Source organism: Micrasema longulum, unplaced genomic scaffold (assembly GCF_059751315.1).
Source record: "Micrasema longulum isolate JH-2025_06_02 unplaced genomic scaffold, ASM5975131v1 h1tg000896l, whole genome shotgun sequence".
NCBI classification, from domain to species: Eukaryota; Metazoa; Arthropoda; class Insecta; order Trichoptera; family Brachycentridae; genus Micrasema; species Micrasema longulum.
Window position 1 is genome coordinate 92,375 of NW_028278087.1, and position 21,429 is coordinate 113,803.

Sequence of the window (21,429 nt, forward strand, 5' to 3'; positions counted from 1 at the left end):
AGACATCCACATTTCCTCAACTGTTATGAATGGTCCATGACAGACCTTTCTCCCTGTAAATGTCTAGACTTTTATATTCCCTTCTCAAAGATGTTTTCTCTCTCCGTTGCAATAAATTTAGATCTTAATAATATCTTAGCGAGTAAAATCCAGCCTGTCTACAAACATTTAGAGATACTCAAAACATTGTTGATTAACTATTGAGTTTATTTAAATGATTTTTAAAACCTTTCTGTTGTAGAACAGAATACTAAAATATTGATTCAAGATACATTTATTTATTACATAAATAATATTCATTTTGTTGAAATAACATTAATTTGACATAATTTTAATATGTATGATGTGTAATGTTAAATAATCATTTACTTTAATAAAGTATTAATAAAATCACAAAATATTTATATGTTATAATGAAAACCATTGAAAAATACGTAAATCGAACGGTTATAAGAAACTATTTAACTACGATAAAGTATTCGAGCAGCGCGTAAAAATATTGTATATGCTGAAGAAAAACTCAACGGTAATGTATTTATTAAAAAAAGCATTAATATTAAGATAGTACTTTGTTTTTATTTGTATTAATTAGTTAGATAAAAGAAACTGTAATAAATATTCATTAATTTAATGTATTACTTGGGATGTATTGAACACGAGCCGCGGAAACGTGAATTAATTAACCTTCAAATATAGTAGGAGAAGAAACAAACAAATTAGGGGTAATTTAGGAGAACGCGTGCCCAGATCAAGGATTTCAGATAGGGTTGATGGAAGATGCGAGGAGGAACGTGGCGTGGGTGAGAAGTTGTTAGTATAGTGCAGTGTTTTTCAACATTTTTGAACACGCGACCCCTTTACAAAATGAAAAAAATCTGGCTATTTATTGAGACCGTTGAGATTCAGCAGCGAGGCCTCTAAATCTTATCAATCTTGCGGCTGCGGCTGACAGCGTTCTTTAAATTAAATTAAATGCGCAAAAGTTTGCAGTCTTCTGGAAGTACCTACACCCAATTAGAATATCCAGAGTGCAATGAAAGCTTTGAAATTGTTTGAGCTATTTACCACATCCTGCCTATGTGAACTAAGATTATTTTCAATAGCGGACATAATGACATAACACATGCCTAGATCTGGTATCTCTCATCAATTTAAGGGTGCCCGAAAGAATTGCTAGACAGGTGCCACCGTCAGTGTATACTTGTAACGCCGTACTAAATAGACTTTATGAACTCGGCAATAGTTCTTCCCACGCATCGGATATATTTAATGTAGGGTATTGTTCCTATAGAACAAATCTTTTGAACTTTTTCAAATATGGTGAATAGTAATTAAACCTTTAGTATAATTGAACGTCGTTATGCAAAAAGCAGCCAGCCATGGAAAAGTGAAACTGAGATAATAGCACTTTTATGTGAGAAAAAAATAAAATCTACACAACAAATAATGATACACAATGAATACATTAGTTTTTTTTATATATTACAAACAAGAATCTCATTAAATAGGTGCGAAGGTTTTCACGGTCACTATTATCAATATGTTTCTTTTTTGGGTGATACCGTGTGTGTTGGATTTGTTCCGATGTATCGGCTACCATTGCAGGAGGCATATTTAGGGTAAACTGAGTATTTTGTAGAAAAAGTGTGTATTTAAGTACTAGTAATTTGTACCGTGTCGCAATTGTGGATATTCTGCTTAACTACGTTCAATCATTATATGAAGCAGTAACTTTATGATTGTCTTGTTATATTAATCCTTAAAAATATTTAATTCTTTTATTTGATTTTTAAGTTTATTTTAAGCGTCTACTGAATGTATCATATAATTTTTAGTTTTGTCTTTTGTTTTTTAATCTGGAGAAAAAAGGAATGTATGTTTTGAAAAAATGTTTGAACCTACTATGTTCATATTATCCGTTTTGTAAAAGGCAGTTATGCCGTAGATGTTAATAAAATAAAAACAAAAAATAAAACGACCTAATTTAAAACCCCCCCAGCACGGTCTGGCGGCCCTTCCGAGGGTTGCGATCCACAGGTTGAAAAACACTGGTGTAGTGTATAGTCTAAAGTGTAACGCACACCTGCCGTCTGCGTCTGTTGGCAGATAGAGATAGTCTCCACCGCCACTGCGTACTTTAAATATATAAATAATGATGTGTATGATATCCACCGCTCGTCTCACCGAGAGAATCACTAATACGCACTTAGGTTTATTTAGGCGGTTAATATAATATCGTAGGTGTATTGATAAAACCCTTTAAACCCATTATTCCGCATACTGAGAAATACATATCTGAAGCAATTCGGATGTTCAAACAAAGGAAGAATAGTGGGTGTTTCGCAGTGTGTTAAGTGGCTACTTAAACTACTTTTTGGTTTTCTCTTAATTTTATATTGTTTATATATTTTTATATTATTTTTTATCTTGTTTTTCTAATTATTTATACTTTGTAATGGTCACATGGCTGGTTGGGTATTGTAGTACCTGCCCAATCGAGCGTGAATAAAATATATTATTCTCCTTATTATTATTTTGAATCGGGTTGTGGTCCCGTGGCCATTGTCTCGGACTCACGGCTCAAAGGTCCGTGGTTAGAATCCCACTCTACCCCAACTTGATTCCCATTTTCTAATAGTGAGTTATGTACAACTCCTTGAAAACAGCCCTCAAAATAAAATATCTGGGTAAATCATAAGAACGTAAATATTTATTTTTTGATAAAAAATAAAAATATTATTAAACCAGCCAATATATGCCCTACTCTTAGATGTTTTCCATCTCTGATGTAGTATATTTATACAACTCACTAGGGGATTGAATCACGTCTCAGTTTACGAAAATGCGGACAAACTAAAAATATGATGGAATGGGGAATCAATTGTATTTTCACAATCAATATGGATATTGTGTTAAAAAGTATTCATTCATAATTTTTTTATTAAAATTGTTAAAGATTACGTTTCCACAAAAAAGCTCTACGTTTGGCCTTTACAATGGTGACGTCAAGATTCGTGAAGACGCGTCGTTCTATTTAAATTTAAACGGTCACAGAGTTCAAAATTTAACCGAACGTGTTTAACCGTATTAGGGACGTGGCTAATGCAATGAACCAATTTCGCGGGAATTCAAAATTATTTTATTTGTAATATATTTAAATATATTACAAAAAACTTTTTTTTCTATTTCCCTTAAATTGTAAAAAAGCGATATTTCCTTGATATAAATATGTGCATAAATACAATTTTATTAGGGAAGAAAGGATGTAGGTATTTCTACGGACACGCTAGAATAAATCTTTAATATAAGTATAATGCTCATAGGTAGTTCATATTAATACATTCAATTTTGTTCGTGAAAATTTTCGGTGGGAGCTCATTGTAATTTATTATTAAAAAAACTACGAGCAATATTTAAATCTCCAAATTCGGAATAATCAGCGATCAGTTCAATCGGTTTCGCGACATCTTCGAGGCTAGTATCTTTATTTCAAAATTAAAATTTATACAAACACAGTTAGGATGAAGAATTAAAAACTGGTCGTGGTAAAACATTTATCGATAGGTTTCCTTGCTATAAAAAAATTCGGATTTATAAAAATTTAAGTGTCTACTATTTATTGTACCTTATTTTTATTTAAAAATATACAAAACAACTAAATATTTGTAAGAATCGTAACAAAAATAATTATCTTTCTCTTCTTGCGCAATGATTTCACTAGATTTTCGATACATAAGTTTAAAAAATATGTTTCTCGTGTGTTCATAGGATTCCCAGCATATTGTTAATATTTTTTATTTTTTTTATTTAAATCTTAAAGTAGGGCACACATATCATACATATTGTTATGTGTGTTCTAATAATAACATTGCAAATATATTTAATTTATAAATTGTTTATCACATGTGTCTTGACCATTATTTTAAATTTTGATATGTTTTTTTCTTCATAAATATTTTTTTTCCATTTCGTAATACTTTTTAATTGCTTTAAATAAAATTGAATTTTGTGACTTTACCTTTTTCCTAAATGGAAGTCTAATTTTGTTCTAATTTCATTTGTATTAGTTACGTATTGTACAAAAAATTTATTACTTTGGCTACTTCAACAATTAATTATTTTTTTCTTTCTTTTCCAGAGACAAACTTATTTCCCGCTCGCAGTGGGGAATCTGCGTGGAGGGGAGTAGCCAAAAAAGACCAGGTCCACCATGCGCCCCCAAGTCTTGACGAGACGAGGGCGAAAGGCGATCTCTGGAGCGCCCTTGCGAAGGGGGCTGATCAAAACCAAAGTTATTGTTAATCAGTCAAAAAAGCGAAAAATTATCAAAAAACTTGTTAAAAACACTCCAACTAAAGTAACAGCAGAAAAATATGCCACCAAAAAAATTAAAAGTGGAAACGCGTCTGCCAAAATAATTCCCAAGGCGACTACAGCCAAAGTGTCCCAGAAGCCAACTGACACAGTTAAAGCCTCCTCCCCAGAACGGAAAAAAGAACTGAAAAATTTGGAAGTTAAATCGCCTCCCTCGGAAAAGAAAAATGAAACGAAACGTATTGAAACTAAAAATCCTTCGTCAGAAAAGAAAAGAGAATCATCAGATGCTCGAAAATCGTCTCTTGATAGAAAAAAAGAAGCTGAGATCAAAAAGAATAAACCACAGGCGTTTGTGCCTAAAAAAGATCAAGTTGATAAATTGAATTCCGAAGAAAAACAAGATCGAAGAATTATCAAAAATAAAACTCCTCCAAAACCAGTCAAAACTAATAAACCTGCCAAAATAGATGGAGGTGAATCAACAGCAAATAAAATAAGAACAAAAAAAATCATTGTAAAACCGAAGTCCTCCTTAGTACTCCCTTCTAAAGACGTTGACAACCTTTCACAGAAGGCTAAGGATTCCAGTGTCCAATGTGAATCACCAAAAAAGACAACTGAACGAATAGATACTTGCAATCAGCCCAAAGGTGTAAAAGACCGAGCGCGATCCCCTGAGAAAAGGAAAAGAAACTGCCCTTTACGCAGTTCATCCGCTCCCTTGATACAAACCAGTGAATCCAACAAATTGGGCAATGATGAAGAAAATTTAAAACATAACATTTCACGATCCTCAAAAGTACCTGTAGAACAAGTTGCTGTCCATAACATAGCTAAAAAACCCGTTGTTCTGAAAAAAGTTGTGAAATCTCAAGAAATAAGTAAAAACGTAAAAGTTAAAGATGGCGATAATATTATTAACACAACTCAAAAGACAGATGATCGTTCATTTTACTCTGATCCTATTCAATCTGTCAATACTTCTAGTTGGTTACCTTCTCAAAAATGTAGTGTAAACGAAAAACAGTCTGATATACTTATGAAAATGCCTTTCTTAGATAGTCAGCTTGTGTCCCCATTGGGTCGGAAAAAGCTAGTAGGAAAAGTGAAGCCGATTGCTAGAGTGAAAGGCACAGTTATTGAAAGTACAAGACACCAAACTGATAAAAAAGTTTCTAATATTGATGTCTCCAAGTTAGATGAAAGTTTTACCCGAACAACGGATTCTGAAACTTCTGAAAAACTAAAAAATGACACTGAGAAGAAAAAAAGTGTCGCTCTGTCTTCGAAATCAGTAGAGGAAGTTAAGAAAATTCTGGAGTCTCCAAAACCTTCAAACAAACCATCTAAGAAATTGGAATGTGGAAAATCATCTGAAATCAATTTGGGAAAATCAACCATCGTTGAAGCTGATAAACAATCGTCCAAAATTATCCCCAAACTTAAAACAAAGAAATCTCTGTATTTGAAATCCGCTCAGTTGACCAAGAAACAAAATATAAGTTCATTAAAAGAAAAACCAATTGGTAAGAAGGTAAAAAAAGTCGCCATGGTTAAAGGAGTAAAATTAGCGAAAAATATACTTAAGGTGTCAACAGCTTTTAAAAAGAAGGCTGAATCTAGTAAAGATAGTTCTTGTAGTGGCGACGAAATAACATACAGCTTCCCTGAATCTGTTGGAACTTCTGAAAATGTTCAAGATGTGGACAAAGGTGCAATAGTAACTAAGCCAAACGATGATAAAAGTCTGCCAAAGAAATTAAATGTATTTAAGACCGGTAAAACTACAGAAAATGCTTTGAAAAAAACCTATATTAAATCTTCTAATGCTTGTAGTAACCAAAATCAAAACAAAGATAATTCAAACAAACCGAAATTATCTGAAGAATCAGAAAAAACAGATATAAGTTTAAACAGTAAATTAATTTCCAAACCGGAGATTGTGGAAAAATTGTGTACTGTTGACAAAAATAATATGGAAACGCTCCTAAAAAATGTAAAAGAAACCTCAGATATCGATGTCAAAAGGGAAATTCTCGCAATGAAAGATCCAGCGATAAACGCTCCAGTAAAGAAATGTTTGGTTTTACCAAATCAAGAAAATATTGACTCCAAGAAAAAAAACCCTGATAAATGTGTTTATTCATATGAATCGACTGATGACAATTCCGAGGACGATGAAAGATTTGCCTTTCCTAGAGTTAAAAGGGAAATCAAAACAAAAAGTATTTCCCCCAAAGGAAAAAATAAGAATATTGGTAAATCTTTAGCTAAACCCGTTAAAAAATTCATAACTATACCAACCAATGATAACAAACATCGAATGAAATTGCTAGGTTTTTGGACAGGGCCAAAGAAACACCGAGAAGCCTCTTTAAATGCTGTCGCGAAAGTGCAGTGTTTGTATGAGAACGAGAGCAGAACACATCTCGAACTCGGACTTATGAGAACTGTCGATAGAGTCCTACCAAAGTGGAAAGACACAGTCAAGAAAAAGTATATTAAGACCGAAAAGCGAGAGTCCACGTCTTCTGAATCTGAATATGAAAAAAAGGTAAAATCAGAAATTACAAGCTCCGAAGATGAATGTAACGCTCCAACCAGGACTTTGCGTTACCAGCCCACTGGCGCCGGGAAATATTGGGAAATGAAAGTATCGTCGAGCGAGGAAAGCGAAGCTGAACATAAAAAGCAAGCGCCCGAGAAGAAGAAAGTAATAATGAAACCGAAAATAGTCGTTAAATCAGAAAATACTTCAGATTCTTCGAGTGACTCCATCATAATAAAGAAGCCCAAAGCCAATCCGGTTCCGAAGAAGCGACGTAACCGCACTGAGGTCGTTATGGACTTAAGAGATATGGTGGTCAAGAAAAGAATGGCCAGTCTTAATGCGACAGCCATGCTCGCTGCCAGCTACGAGAAGAGGTCTCCCAAGTCCAAGGACGAGACCACCTCGGACTATACCAGTAGCGAACAGGAGGAGAAACAAGCCAAAAAATCCAAAAGCTACGCGAGCGAGAAGGGTGAAAGTTCCACATCGAGGAAGGATTTTCCTTTAAGCGGCGCTGAAAGTACTGCCAGTAAATCTAAAGTGGCCGTGATAGTTAATCAGGAAGCTGATGTTACCATCACGGGAGTATACTCCACACATACTGGGTTCTGCACTGTCTCCGAGATGCAGTACAGAATCTCCGCTACCAGCCACACGCAGACTACGGCGACCGCTGCTAATGAAAAGGTAATCATTTTATTATACTTTTTTCAATGTAAATGAATGATTCAACAACTGTTTGGCGTTGGCCAATTGAAGTGATCACTTTACACTCTGAAGTATGTAATTTTTTCTGGTCTGAAGATGCCCTTTACATGGTAAAAGCACTAATTTTCGCGAGTCCAGGTGTTTTGTACTGTAATTTAAAATTTTAATTGGGCCTTCTGTCCTATTACGGTTTAAAATAAACTAAACTATTTACATTTAATAATAATAATAAACGTTGACTATTTGTATTGCGTAGTTTTCGTGAGAGATCACTTCAAGGGCGCTGTGTATTTTATTTTAGGTTTTATCTTACACACTTATTTAAGTATTTATTTGTTTTATAGACACATACAGTCAACAATTATTAAATCACATATTGACGATAAGGTTGAAAGACAGACCAGTGAAGATTCTAAATAATAATCATACATGTTAAATATGTGCGTGCGTATATATAAGAGGGTGTGTTTGTGTTTATTTTTATGAGAGTGAATTTTCGGGTGTATGTAAACGTGTGCATGATTAAAAAGCAAGTGGGAGTGTGTCGCAGCCAGACAAAAAGAGTCGTAATTTATTTTTAAATAAATCAAGGGGCGTGTTAAATATATCGATAGATGAAAGAAAAAACTTTAAAATTAGGACAAGATCAATAGAACGAGTGCTGTACATAGTTAGTGTTATAGACCGACAGACGGAATAAATATCTATATATAAATAAAAGGCAATTTTGGTATGTGTGTCCTCTATAGACTGCATAACTACTGGACCGATTTACGTGCGGTTTGCAGCGAAATGTAAATATTTGTCATGACCATATTTATAGCTTGGATTTTTTATTGTTGCCACTTTCTCATTCGTCTTTGTAATTAAATTATCGGAGGGTTTTCAAGAATAGCATTATGACAAAGCAATCGATATGCCTAATCGACTATTGTCGAATTTTGTCGGCCTCGTGGTGTAATGGTCAGCGCATTTACCTACCATGCAAGAGGTCTTGGGTTCGATTCCCGAAAGGGTTAATATGAAATATTTATTTAATACGGTTTTTTCACACTACAATATTTCATAGTCCCTGGACTGGTACCTGAAGCGTAAGACTGACTACCTTACCTTCATGTAACAAAAATGATCAAGATACGCTGCGATTGTTCAAATAACTATTTATCAAAATTACCTGCCACCGCATATTCTCACAATTTATGTAATCCGAAAAACAAAAATAAAAATGTTTATGTACATATCTAATTTTTACTGAATACATAATTGATATCAAACTTTCGATTGTGTTCATTTAATATAATATAAACGAGTATGTCCTCAAATCTAGCAATAGCAAAGTATTGCCGGGTTCAGCTCGTAGTTTATAAAAATACAAACTATGCCATACAATATATGTGTACTACATGGCTTAGCGTCTAAACATCTAATTAAGTGGGTATTAAGTAAGAAAAAAAAAATGAATGAACATCAACAGGAATGAGGAAATTCGGAACGCCTCACTTTTGCATAGAATTAAGAATAGTCCATATCTACTTTGTTCGCACATCAAACAAAAGGCCACTAAACTACTCATAAATGAGTAGGTTTACGTTTTGACCCATTAGTTTCTTTGTAGACGTCGCTCAGTACGCAACTCCTGATTTGAATTCAACTATGCCGTGTTGTGTCCTTTTAAAGTGTAGAAATTAAAGAAACAGGATGGGATCACATTTCATGTGTAATTAGCAAACAAATGTTTAAGTAGCGAATGCATTACTTAAAAATTTAATTATTTTTCCATCTGTCAGATTGTCGAAGAAACAAAATGGAAAATTCGTTAGTGTTGCCAGGGTAGTATTTTTTTTTGCACCACAACAGGCCAGGAGGCCTAATTACATTGGTGAATTACATCACAGAGCACCCAGGCTTGAGAAAAATCACATTTTAATTTTTGTGCTCTCACCGGAAATCGAACCCGGAACCTTCCGTGCGTGAGTCAAGCGTCTTGACCACTACACCACGGAGGCCGCCCTTTTTACCCTACTTTGATCATCTAATAAGAGAAATAATGAAAATTGGACCTCGGATTAAACAACTCTGTAGTGGACATTTGACCGACATTATCTTCAAAACGTCAAATATTATTCAACATGATATAAAAATATCCGTTTTATGTGAAATAAAATTTGATTTATATTTTAAGTTTAAAGTTTATTAATTCAATTACTCTTATTAAATGACCTTTACTTATCTACTCTGTTGTGTCAATCAATATTTCCGCGTGCACAATAAAATTTTAGAGAGTTAACAGATTGCTTTTTTTTTAACCTTACATTTGTGTTATGATTATATTTTTTCCCATCGTGCAACATTACGCGACGACATCACGAATACGCGCGGCGAAAGTAGAGCATAGTGAGGGGATTATTGGGAACAGTCCGATGTATTCAAATATGATTCTACGCTCCTTCTGGACTACTCTTAATTCTATGTATGAAAAGTATTTCTTGTTCGTAAATATGTAAATACATGTGTTAATAATAATTTAATCAATATATTAGATAGATCAATATATGAGTAATTTTTTGCAGTGTAATCTTATGTAATGGTTTATCATCGGAGGAAAAGGGGACAGAAAATACGACATGGTGATTGCGCGCATATTCATATTGATTTTTTATTTTTGACTTATAAAGGCGTTGAATTTTCTTGCTTGTTAATAGTGTATTATATATTTATATGTAGGTCCACCATAGCTAGTATATGCCGTAATAAATTCGATTCCCCGGAACTCATTAATCTACTTGCTTACCGTGTCCCCTCCAGGCCAACTAGACTCTCTGATATTTTCTATATTCGTAAATTTAAAACTAATCATCGGAAACATTCTACACTCCCTCGTAAATGTGAAACATTTAACAAAAAATTTAATAGTCTTGATATATTTAACACTCCATACAATATGTACAGAAGAGAATTAATAGGCTTGATTCATGCTCTTCATTCATAATTCGTTTAATCATTAAATCAAATGCAATTTTCCACTCTCACTTTCCTTCAATCATCCTTTACCACTCCTTATCAATTTCCTTCTTTTCCTTTCCACTATCTCCTTGTTTTGTCCATATTTATCTTATTTTAATATATAGTATATTTATTATTTATATAGTTTAAACTTCAAGCCGTCGTCGCTTTATTACAGTATTATTTAGTGAATACATATAATTGGATGGCAGGCTCTACTATGTATACATTTTTTTATTTTTTTTTAAATATTCATTTAACCTGTACATCTGTTTGTATTCGAAATAAATAAAATAAAAAAATAAAAATAAAAGTAATAACAGCACCTAACCTCATCTACTTTAACCCTTCGCACGCGTTCGTTTTTCTTTATCGTAAACCTTGTTTTCCGCTAATTTGACAGGTTTAAAAAGAAAAGCAGACAATTTTGATAAAAAAAAGTATTTAAACATTTTTTTTCTGTCACTCTCTCGCGAACGCCTCCCCGATACTGTGCGAAATAAACAACTGCGCATCGGACTGATTATGCCTAGCTGAAATCTTTAAAATTGACGTTTCGTTGTCCCGTTTTTTGCACACCAATACTGAACCGATTTTGTTGTTTTGTTTTAAGAAAGTGTCAGAATGAAATTTTCTGTGTCGGTACCTTGAGCGTTTTTCAAAAATGATTGTCAAACTTGTATACCGTACGCCCTCAGACGGCAGATAAAACTGGGCGGTTTTATTTTTTTTTTATTAAATATTTTCGTTCGTATAATTTACCCAAATATTTCAATTTTGATGGCCATTTTCAACGAATTGTAAATAACTCACTATTGGAAAATAAAAATCAATTTGGAGTAGAGTGGGGTTTGATTCTCGGACCTCTGATCCGTGAGTCCGCAACAACAGCCAAGGGACCACAAGACTAAGACTACTTGTATGCTTCTAGCTCCTATAAGAAACAATTTATCAAAAAAACACGCTCATGGTACATTTATAGTGTGTAAAAAAAAACATTGCTCTTGTGCCATAATCCAGGGAGAATATACCGGTTTATTTTTCATGAATCTTGACGTCACAATTATCAATGCCAAACATGTCGCGTTTTTCTAGTGACACATTTTTTATGATTTATTTTTTAAAGTTTCGTATGAAAACATTTTTCCACAATATCCGTATTGATTTTAAAAATACAATTAAATTAATAATTCTAAATCCATCCCATGTATTTTTATCGGTATTCGTAGTATGTGATATTTCCCTATTTTTATATTTACTCCATATTGCAATTTTTCAATTGGTGTGGTAAGTTATAGTAGATAGTTTAGGAATATTCATAGGGTTAAAATAATATTGTTACTTTATAATTATGTAATTTTTTTATATCCAGTGATTGATATCAGACAGGAATATTTTTACTGAAGGCAATGGTGGTCACTCATAACTAACAGACACACCTGACAGTTTCTCATCATTATGTGATTCGGAGCCGTTTCAATAGCGATCTTATTTCTCGATAAATGTTTTTTTTATTTTTTTTATAGTCATTTTTCAATAAAGTACACATGTTATTACAATATGAAAAAGATTCATATGAAAAAGATTCATATGAAAAAGTAGACGTAATATTGTACACATATAAAATAATGCACATATATTTGTTTTGTTTTTGATGGTTTGAAAAAAATAAATTAGTGTAAAGGGATAAGAAAAAAAAACTCAACAAAACCAAATATATAAAAATGGAAAAAAAAAATACAGTTAAATCAAGTTCGAACTTCTTTGGCACAGAAACACAGTTAATTCTCTTAAATAGGGCAAAAATATGTAATATTATAATGCCAGAACTGTGGAAATGTAAGAGCCTCTAGCTGAAGAGGTTATGACTGTTTTCCTTAGTGAAATTGATCACGTTGAATTTAAGAGGTTGATGATAGCTGATAAATGGCCAACACAATATGTTCTGATTAATTTGAAAGTTGTTTAAAAGCTTTTAATATGACATATTATCGTGTTTTTAGCTAGTATAATTATGTTTTTTTTTTCTGTGTTGGAACAGAGTTACTAACCCTAGTTCGACAGTCAAAATAACTTTTTATTGTTTTAATCTAATAGTTTAATGTATGCATAATAAGATAAATATGATACAAATTAATTTTAACCGTTTTTCGATGGCTACTTTTTATGTATTTAAAATACAAAAAGGGGCACATTTTAATTTTACATTAAGTGCGGAGTAAAGTTTGATAGTCAAGACAGTAGTGACAGCTCTATCTAGCGGTTTATATTTGAAAATTTGAGGTAGTTACAGCGCATGCGTCCGATCATTTGAAGTTTGAGATGACAAATTCTTATGTTATCTGACACTTCGGAAGAAATGTTGCCGTAAAAAATAGTATGTATTACCATTTTTTTTATCGTTAGCTATATGTTCCAAAAAGCACGTATCGATATTTCGGTAGAGCCGGCTTTGTAACGCCCAGGTAGATAGAGATATTAGATAAGTTAAGTGTACCGTCTCGATACATACCGATAAAGATGGGGTTTGTAATCGCCCCCAGAGACCTTATTCTGGATTAAGTTGTAAATTCTGCGCATTCACTAAACGGAGAAGTAATCCAAGGATCGGAATCCTGAACTTGGCAAGATTCTATGACAATATCTAGCGCAAGATGCCAGGAGCGCAGAATCTGAACGTTCCTAATAATTTAGTGGGTACGGGCCGACACAGAATTAATCTGGAATTATGATCACCGTACTAATGAACGTAATATGCCCGTATTACCTAATCTTACTGACCCATTGAGCTGGATTTCTCTATGGTACTACCTAAGATCGATGTAAACCAAAGGCAGTTTGATCTTCTTGCAAATATTTTGAGTGTTTTTTATTATTCTTTTACGACGCATCATATTTCACCGCTGTTTTCTCATTTCAGCCCGTGTATGTCATAACACGTCAGTAATTGAATATAATAATACCTTGTGCCTAGTAACGATATTGCGCCGTAACTTTGTTAATGTCAACAAGGTCAGACTGAAGGTACGGACTACCGACAATTTTCTGACAAATGGGATTTAAATGGTTCTCTTCAGTGTTTATGTTACAGTCGTGTCGTTATTTTTACGCGCAGTAGACTTTACATACAGAATTCGTTAATTATACAGTATGTAATGCGCAACCTTTTCTAATGGTAAAATTTGAAAGAATGAATAAAACGTACATCCGAAGATCAGTTACCCTTTTGATGTGAATGCGAATGAACATCTTTGCCCCGACCAATACTTGTGTACTTTCGAGAGCTTCCTCGTGTGCGAAAAACTGAGGATTACAGAATATCTAATACTATGACTGGATAGCCCGTTTCGTCGACTACCGGAATGGTCGCGAGCGGAGAAGGAGTTGCGAAATGATGTCACAGCGATGCGCGTGGGGATCTAAATTTGAGCTTGTGTGGACACGGCGCGCGCTCAGTTCTTTTTTCATTTCAACTTTCTTTCTGACAAATAAAACGTAAAAATCTCCCAAAAACGAGAGTAACGTATGTAATTTCGCATTCACGAAATAGGGATCCGACGGAAAGAATACTCCCTGGATATATATTTTTGTATTTCATTTATATTTTTTAAAATATGTAATAAAACATAACAGTAAATCCAAATCGTTAATTAAAATCACCGCTAAACAATAAAAAATACATTAATTTTTTGATAGTGCCCTACTGACGGAAATCTCGCTGTCTTGATATACGATATCGCAAAGAAATTGCTCTACCCACTGGCATAAACATTGGCAAGCTATGCCATCTGTTTCGAAGATAATTATTAGGGACGTAGATCATCTGAGAGCGGTGAACTCTCAAATAAATGTCCCTCCTCTTGCGCAACGATTGGTAGCCTAGCATCCCTAACAAGAAGTGGTTTGGAAAAAAAAAGTCAAGCTCAGTCAATTTCCATACTTATTTTTTTTTCAACAACAACAACAAACCATCACGTCGTTTCCCCGTACGGGTAGGCAGAGAGGATAGAACGCCACAACACTCTATATTTTCATACAGATCTCGCTTCCTCTACATTCATACATCTTCTCATGCACGCGCGCCGATTATTCCGACTTTTGACATGTCCATCTTCAAGTATTTGTTGGATTTGGTCATGCCATGTCTTTCTCGGTCTTCCTCTATTTCTGCATCCATCAACTTTCGCAATGTAAATATTCTTAGCCGTTCTTTCACTGTCCATTCGTTCTACATATCCAAACCAGCGCAGAGCTCCTTTCTTGATTTTGTCGATAATGCTTGTCTCAGCCTTACATAATGTACGGATCTCAACATTTGTGCATCTATAGTACATAGTTTTACCACACATTCGCCTGAGATATCGCATTTCGACAGCATTTAGCCTACTTTTATCCCTGTTTTTCCAAGTCCATACTTCAGGGTCGGGACCAGGACTCCGTTGTGTACTGTTAATTTCACCTCTTGTGACAAACATTTATTTGCCAAGGTTGATTTAAGTGCACCGTTCCCGGCACTCACCCTCCTTTCAATATCTTTCTCAGTCATTCCATCCCTAGTAAACATACTTCCCAGATACACAAATTTCTCTACCTTTTTTAGTATAACTCCATTCACAGTGATTTCACATTTAGTCATACTGTAATTTCTTTCAAAAACCATCACATTCGATTTATCGACATTCATCAGCAAATCGTTTCCCTCGCATACATCGTAGACCGTTGCTACCGAGAATTGCATCGTCAGCATACAAAAGACATCATTTTTCTATACATATATTTACATAGAATTTTAATTACAAAAATACACTTTAAATTAAGCCATAACATAAATTGGAAAAAAAGCCCACAAAGACTTCAGCGTCTAAGCGTGGGCTATACCTTTTTTAATTATTAATAATTCTATAGCATATAAATATGGTATGACATGACCATGAAAAGAAAAAAATAGATACATATAGCGTAGAACTTAAAAACAAATAGTTTTTTGAAATTAGTTTCAATGAATTGCATTAATTGGTTAATTTTTAGTAGCTATCTACATACTGCACCTTCTTCGTTTCCTTTTTCCTATTGAGTAATAGTTTTGATTTAAAGTAATTTTTTTTTCAATACGTTTATTTCTATTCATATATCTTAAGCTTTTTAATATTTTTTTTCTATTGAATATGTTCTGTAACTTGAATTATAAAAATAAAACTTTTATTTTATTGGTTGGTTGGAAGAAATTGCCATTTGGCAATAGTAATAATAAGCCGACCAATGTACACATAACATTATGTACAAAAAGTTAAATAATTTATTTTTTTAAAATGTAGTTTCAATATTTATTTATTAACGGTTCAAAAAACATTTTACCAATTTTTTTTTTTTTTTAATTATAATCGCAGCAGTGAACAATATAAGATGCTAACACAAAACAAAATAAAATTTTAAGCATAATTAAAACTAAACAATCAAATTAAAAGAAAAGAAAAAAAATGCTAAAAAGTGTTTAAAGTTGAAAGCAACAGTGAAAAAGTAACATCAGTGACAGAACAGATATGAAAAGAAAACCTTGGTTAATATAGGGTCAGTCCGAGTCAACTATTCCAGAACTGGTTGTTCATATGTTTCCCAATGGTTTTCAATCATATGTCCAATGTTCGACTTATTTCTATCGCTTTCGTTTTGAAAAAATATGGTATTCTGTTTTCAGTTGACAAATTGGTTTTCTCGGCTATTTTTTTATTTTCTATTCAAATTTTACACAGCGCTATGCACTTTTTTCAATATTAGTTTGTCTGTATTTTGCAAAACGTCTATAAAACTACGATTCATGCTTATAATATCACCATAAAAATTGTATCCGCACTGCTTATCTCGAGCATCTGTTACAGGAAGGTTAGGTTATCTGTCTAACGCCTTATATACCAATCTAGGTACAGTAAAATACCCCATCAAAAATATTTCATGTCAAACCTTCTCGGGAATCGAACCCGGAACCTCGAGCGTGTTAGGCGAATGCGCTAATCACTACTCTAAGATGCGGACATTTTTTCACTCGATTTCCTTTTACAGGATTTTCACCTGAGAGTAGCCATCGAATCAAAAACACTCGTGCTGGATTCTGGTTCTTTTTTAACACAGATATGTATTATTCATCCGCCCAGACGCAGACATTGTAATATCACTGAACTGTAAATTACAATCGTTATATTTTCAATCAATTTGATACACATAACTTTTGTGTAAAATACATGTCTGTCTTTATACATATATATATATAAATATAAGTATGTAAAACACGTAAACAAGGCGTTTAGATAAATAAATAAATAAGACACAAATGATAAAAAATAATTTGTATAATCTTTCAAATAAATTTAATACACCCACCGGTTTCAGAACACGACTGTTCCTTTGTCAAGCCCTAAATATAAGCATTGACCGACGCAACTACGGGACCCTAACCAGTCTCAATTGTTTTAGTAAAATGTGTACCTTTGTTCCCGATAAAGTACGTTGGTAAATTATTTGACATGGAATATTACATACTAATAATCAATAATTTCATTTTCAATTTGCAAAATTCGCCGTCTCAAAAAGGACAGTTTCGTAACTTGGCACTAAATTTAGTTACCTGAATCCACGAGAAATAAATGTATTTTAATGTTGGGGGTAATGCCATAGATAGAAACAAAAAGACGCGTATACGATATAAAAATGTTGTCATTACTCTTTTCGCCCTCATTACTTTACCTTCCGCATTTCAGACATTGACTGTGACATTTATCAATAATTTGCCATGACGGATTTCACTGTTAGCAGTAATCATTACTTTTAGCTGAATATGGGTTAATGCTTTTAATCAAATGATAAACAAAATCACAAGAATTGTAATGTTTTTATTTAGATAGTTGTCTTTAAAAACTGAAACAACTCGTTATAGCTTACATTATACGGGATATGTATAATACAAAAATAATTTTAGTTACTTTATTACAGGTTATTAAATTCAGACGCATTGTGTTTCATTATTTTTGTATTTCCCGTTCTTCATCTTAATTAAATTCATTCTTAATTAAAAATAAATGCATTCTGCACATAAATCATGATTTCGTAATATCAGTAAATGTTCATTTAATTTTTCTTTTCTTTTTTTTCATGTTCATGTCATACCATATATATATGCCATTAACTTTTAATCATTAAAAAAGGAATGGCCCACGCTCAGACGCTAAAGTCTTTGTGGGCATTTTTTCCAATGCATGTTATAGATTAATTTTAAGATGTATTTTTCTAAAGTGTACTTTTGTTATTATATTTCTTTGCAAATAATATATAAATAGGGGCTAGATTTCTTATTGTCCATACGCTCTGCAGCTGCAAGACGTGCTGTTATCTAGCTCCTATATATCATAATTGTTATATATCATAATTGGAGACTAGTAGCTGCTCTGTAGCGGCAAGACGTGCTGGGATATTTATTAACTGTACAGCGCCCTTGAGGTGATTTTCACAAAAATGGCGCTATATAAATTATCCAAACATTATTTATCTGATTGAATTATTTGTGCAAGTTTGTATGCGTCATCTCTCCATTTCTGAAGTTCACACAAGGGTTATTTATTGCATACCGTTATTAATTAGTTTTCTTAACTATTTTTTTGTTTTTAGTTGACGTGATTTTGTTAATTATTTTCATCACAAAACGATATTCTCTATCATTTACTTCACATATAAATCGTGTAAATAGATTTACCTTTGCGTTTTAAAACATAATTTATGACAGCGGATAGTAAATTAATTCTCCAAACTGACAATATGAGCTAGTGGATGCAGTCAACAATCTATTAGAAATGTACTCGGATCAAAGAAAATCAACATGTAATAACACTGACTAACCTGGTGTCGAGTCCTCTTCCTTGCCGGCGATCAGCTCACGCTGTCAGGGAAATCGGTGATCAGGAACACTGCAGGCACACTTTCGTCTGGAGGCGGCGGATGATGATGAACGGTGATGGATGATGAAACGTTTACGGCGTTGTGCGAGTTTAGGCGAAGTTTTAATAACTATCACGGCGAAATTAGCGAAATGCTTTTGTCAATCAAAAAAAGCGTGCGTAACATGACTCGTTGAAAAAGCGAAGAGAGGCGCGCGGGCCATAAACAGTGTAGCCAAACCAAAAATGTTCCGTCAGGCGTAGCAACCTCACAAAACCAAAATTACCCAGTATCTACTTACATATGATTCCTATGGCTAAGACACTTCGAAACAAATTATCGACTCAACCAAATCGCATCTCACTTTTTTTCATATAAGTCATTGATTTATTGTGCGATTTTCCGCGGACCGCGTCGATCTATCGAACAAAAAAGGTTCGAGTGTATTAATATAAATTTAAAAAATCCTTTTTAGGTAATTTAGGAGTGATCCCATTCTCCATCGCTCCTAATAGATTTTCCACCACACCTGTCGAATGAAGGGTTGCTCCTATACACCTGCACTGTACTATACCTACTGGTATAGTTCAGGTAAAAATAGCCGCTCTCTCCACGTTCCCTGGAACGTCGGTGAAGGCTGATGAAAGGGGAGATACAATTTAATCAGGACGCCACCCACCGCCTGATGAAGGCACTTCACTTCTCTGTTTGTTTATACAGACTAAACACCCACACGTTTTGTACTAAGTGTACTCCTCCCTTGTTGTATCTATATAGCCCTTTAATTTATTTTTCAGCCGAGGACGCTGTAGGTATTAGATGTAATAATAATAACTAAAAAATCTTTACTAACCATAATATATACAATATCGTCGCTGCGCCTGCAAAATCCGCTATGTAAAAAAACACAACTTTTCAGGAGAAGGAAAAAACTGATTTACTCAACGGTGTCTCGCATTTCTTAAAAAGCAAATAAACAAAAAATTAGAGCCTTACGTCGGATTTAGCATAATGATGTTTTATAAAATGATATTTTAATATTGAAGCCTTAGTGAATATTTTTGTGGCTGAAAGGCACATAGCTGGTTTAATTTGAGTCTTAAAATCCGTTTTGTAGTAGAGGCAGCACATAGCGGATTTTAATGAACGCGTATTTTCGACATAGCGGGTTTTACAAATGGGTAATGATTGGTTTTTTTATTGTTAAATTATATTTTGAACTTATGCGTAAGACATATTTAACCAAGCCAATAGTCTGTTTTGAACAAACCTTTATCTTCACCAGCCAAAAGTTGATATACCTAACTAAATTGTTATAGAGTAAAGGAGAAATAAACATTTGCAGAATAAGATAGATAGATAAATAATCAAACAAAATGTTTTATACATGATGTTCAAGTAACTAATTACCCAAAAAAAAAGCATCCACAAAAAAAAAAAATTATAAACATGTTGAAAGTAAAAAACAAAATAGAAACTACAAATCAAACATTATTCTTATACATTCGTAATAATTAATACCGTAATAATGATGTTACATTTTGATAAAATAAATTAACCTCTCAATGCAGTATTTTAATAAACAATAATTACGACTTCCTACTAGTAAAATCATAATTTTTCTTAAAACTGTTGAGATCTTTGAAATACAAAGATAGTACCCATAATTTAAAAAATCAGTATTTGAGATTATCGTTAAAGAAGTGATAGATAGTCTAGATGCATACCTACTAATTAATTAAAAGATTGTAATTGCCCTGTGTACAATGGTAGCGGTATTGCATATAAACCTTGCCTCCTTCTTTGGGGCAGTAGTGTTCAGTTATCAATAATTTCCTCGTAGTTGTACAGCAACCCTCTAATCTGTGTTACAGTAGGATCTCCAACTTTTTTGCCTGGTCGAATTGTGCAGTAATAAGTGGAGAGTGTGTCGTAAGCCATGAAAAGTTATAATCTTTATGCTTAATAATGTACGGTTTGGATGGTCTAGCTTTTATGCGGTCAACGTAATATGAAGAGGAGTACACTGTTTTTCTAAGGTCGAATGGACGCTATCTACCTCAATCATCGTGTGCCCCTTTTCTAAAATAAGTTGCACCAACGCACTGCGTCTGCCAGAGAACTGCAGAGGACTTTATTTTTGGTTTGGTGAGCGCAGCCGTCCGATAAGAGATTGTTGTAAATCCCTTATGAATTTCTCTTTCTATAAAGTCTATGATGCAATAAATACACTCATTCGCTGTAACACCTCTATTACCTTCACGCCAAACGTACGGAAAAACATATTTCGTATTATTTTCATAGATTGTAAAATTATGTAAGGTAATAATATTGAGCAGAAACTAAACGTTTTGGACAAAGCTGTGTGCTCTAAAGATCCATTGTTGCAACTAAATGATGGTCAGTGCAAGATGCAATAGCCAGTTTCTTTGCATCTCTTGCCTCATTTATCTTACTTGAGTGAAGTTGATATCCTTCGTTTCTTAATTCTTCTTTCTTGTAGGATACACATAATATGTCGCATTGATCTTTGCGTGGTTTAAATATTGATATTTAAACCACGAAAAGATTTGGAGGGGAGTTTTGCCTTTCTCTGCACACCAGAACGTATAAACTGTATGCATTTCTGATTACGATTTAAATTTATCCTCCATGTATGTTCTCGAACTAGTTGAGTGGCAATAATGGCTCAAAACTTTAGGCAATTGAAAGATCTAACTTTCAGTATTATATCTTTAGTCTGTGGATCTAACCACTGTTTCACAGACTCGGATTAAAAAGTGCTGGGACTATTTCGTATTATAGCTATTTGAGTCTAATGACCGTTATCTATCTGTTTAGATGATATTCATTGGGTAAATGTATCTTTCGTGATGTCCAGAGTAGTGTCAACAAAATCTCCGCATACTCTTACTTTTTTACCATTG

General features: G+C 33.5%; 1 protein-coding gene across 1 annotated transcript in view; it reads left to right on the forward strand.

Moving 5' to 3' along the window:
- The window catches only part of LOC148278305 (uncharacterized), a 396,029-nt gene that overhangs the window by 56,019 nt on the left and 318,581 nt on the right, over nucleotides 1-21,429 (forward strand). Inside the window, exon 2 of the mRNA XM_088231597.1 lies at nucleotides 4,139-7,555. Coding sequence (XP_088087723.1) covers nucleotides 4,211-7,555 — 3,345 coding nt within the window. The 5' untranslated portion in view covers nucleotides 4,139-4,210. The remainder of the gene's footprint in view (nucleotides 1-4,138; nucleotides 7,556-21,429) is intronic.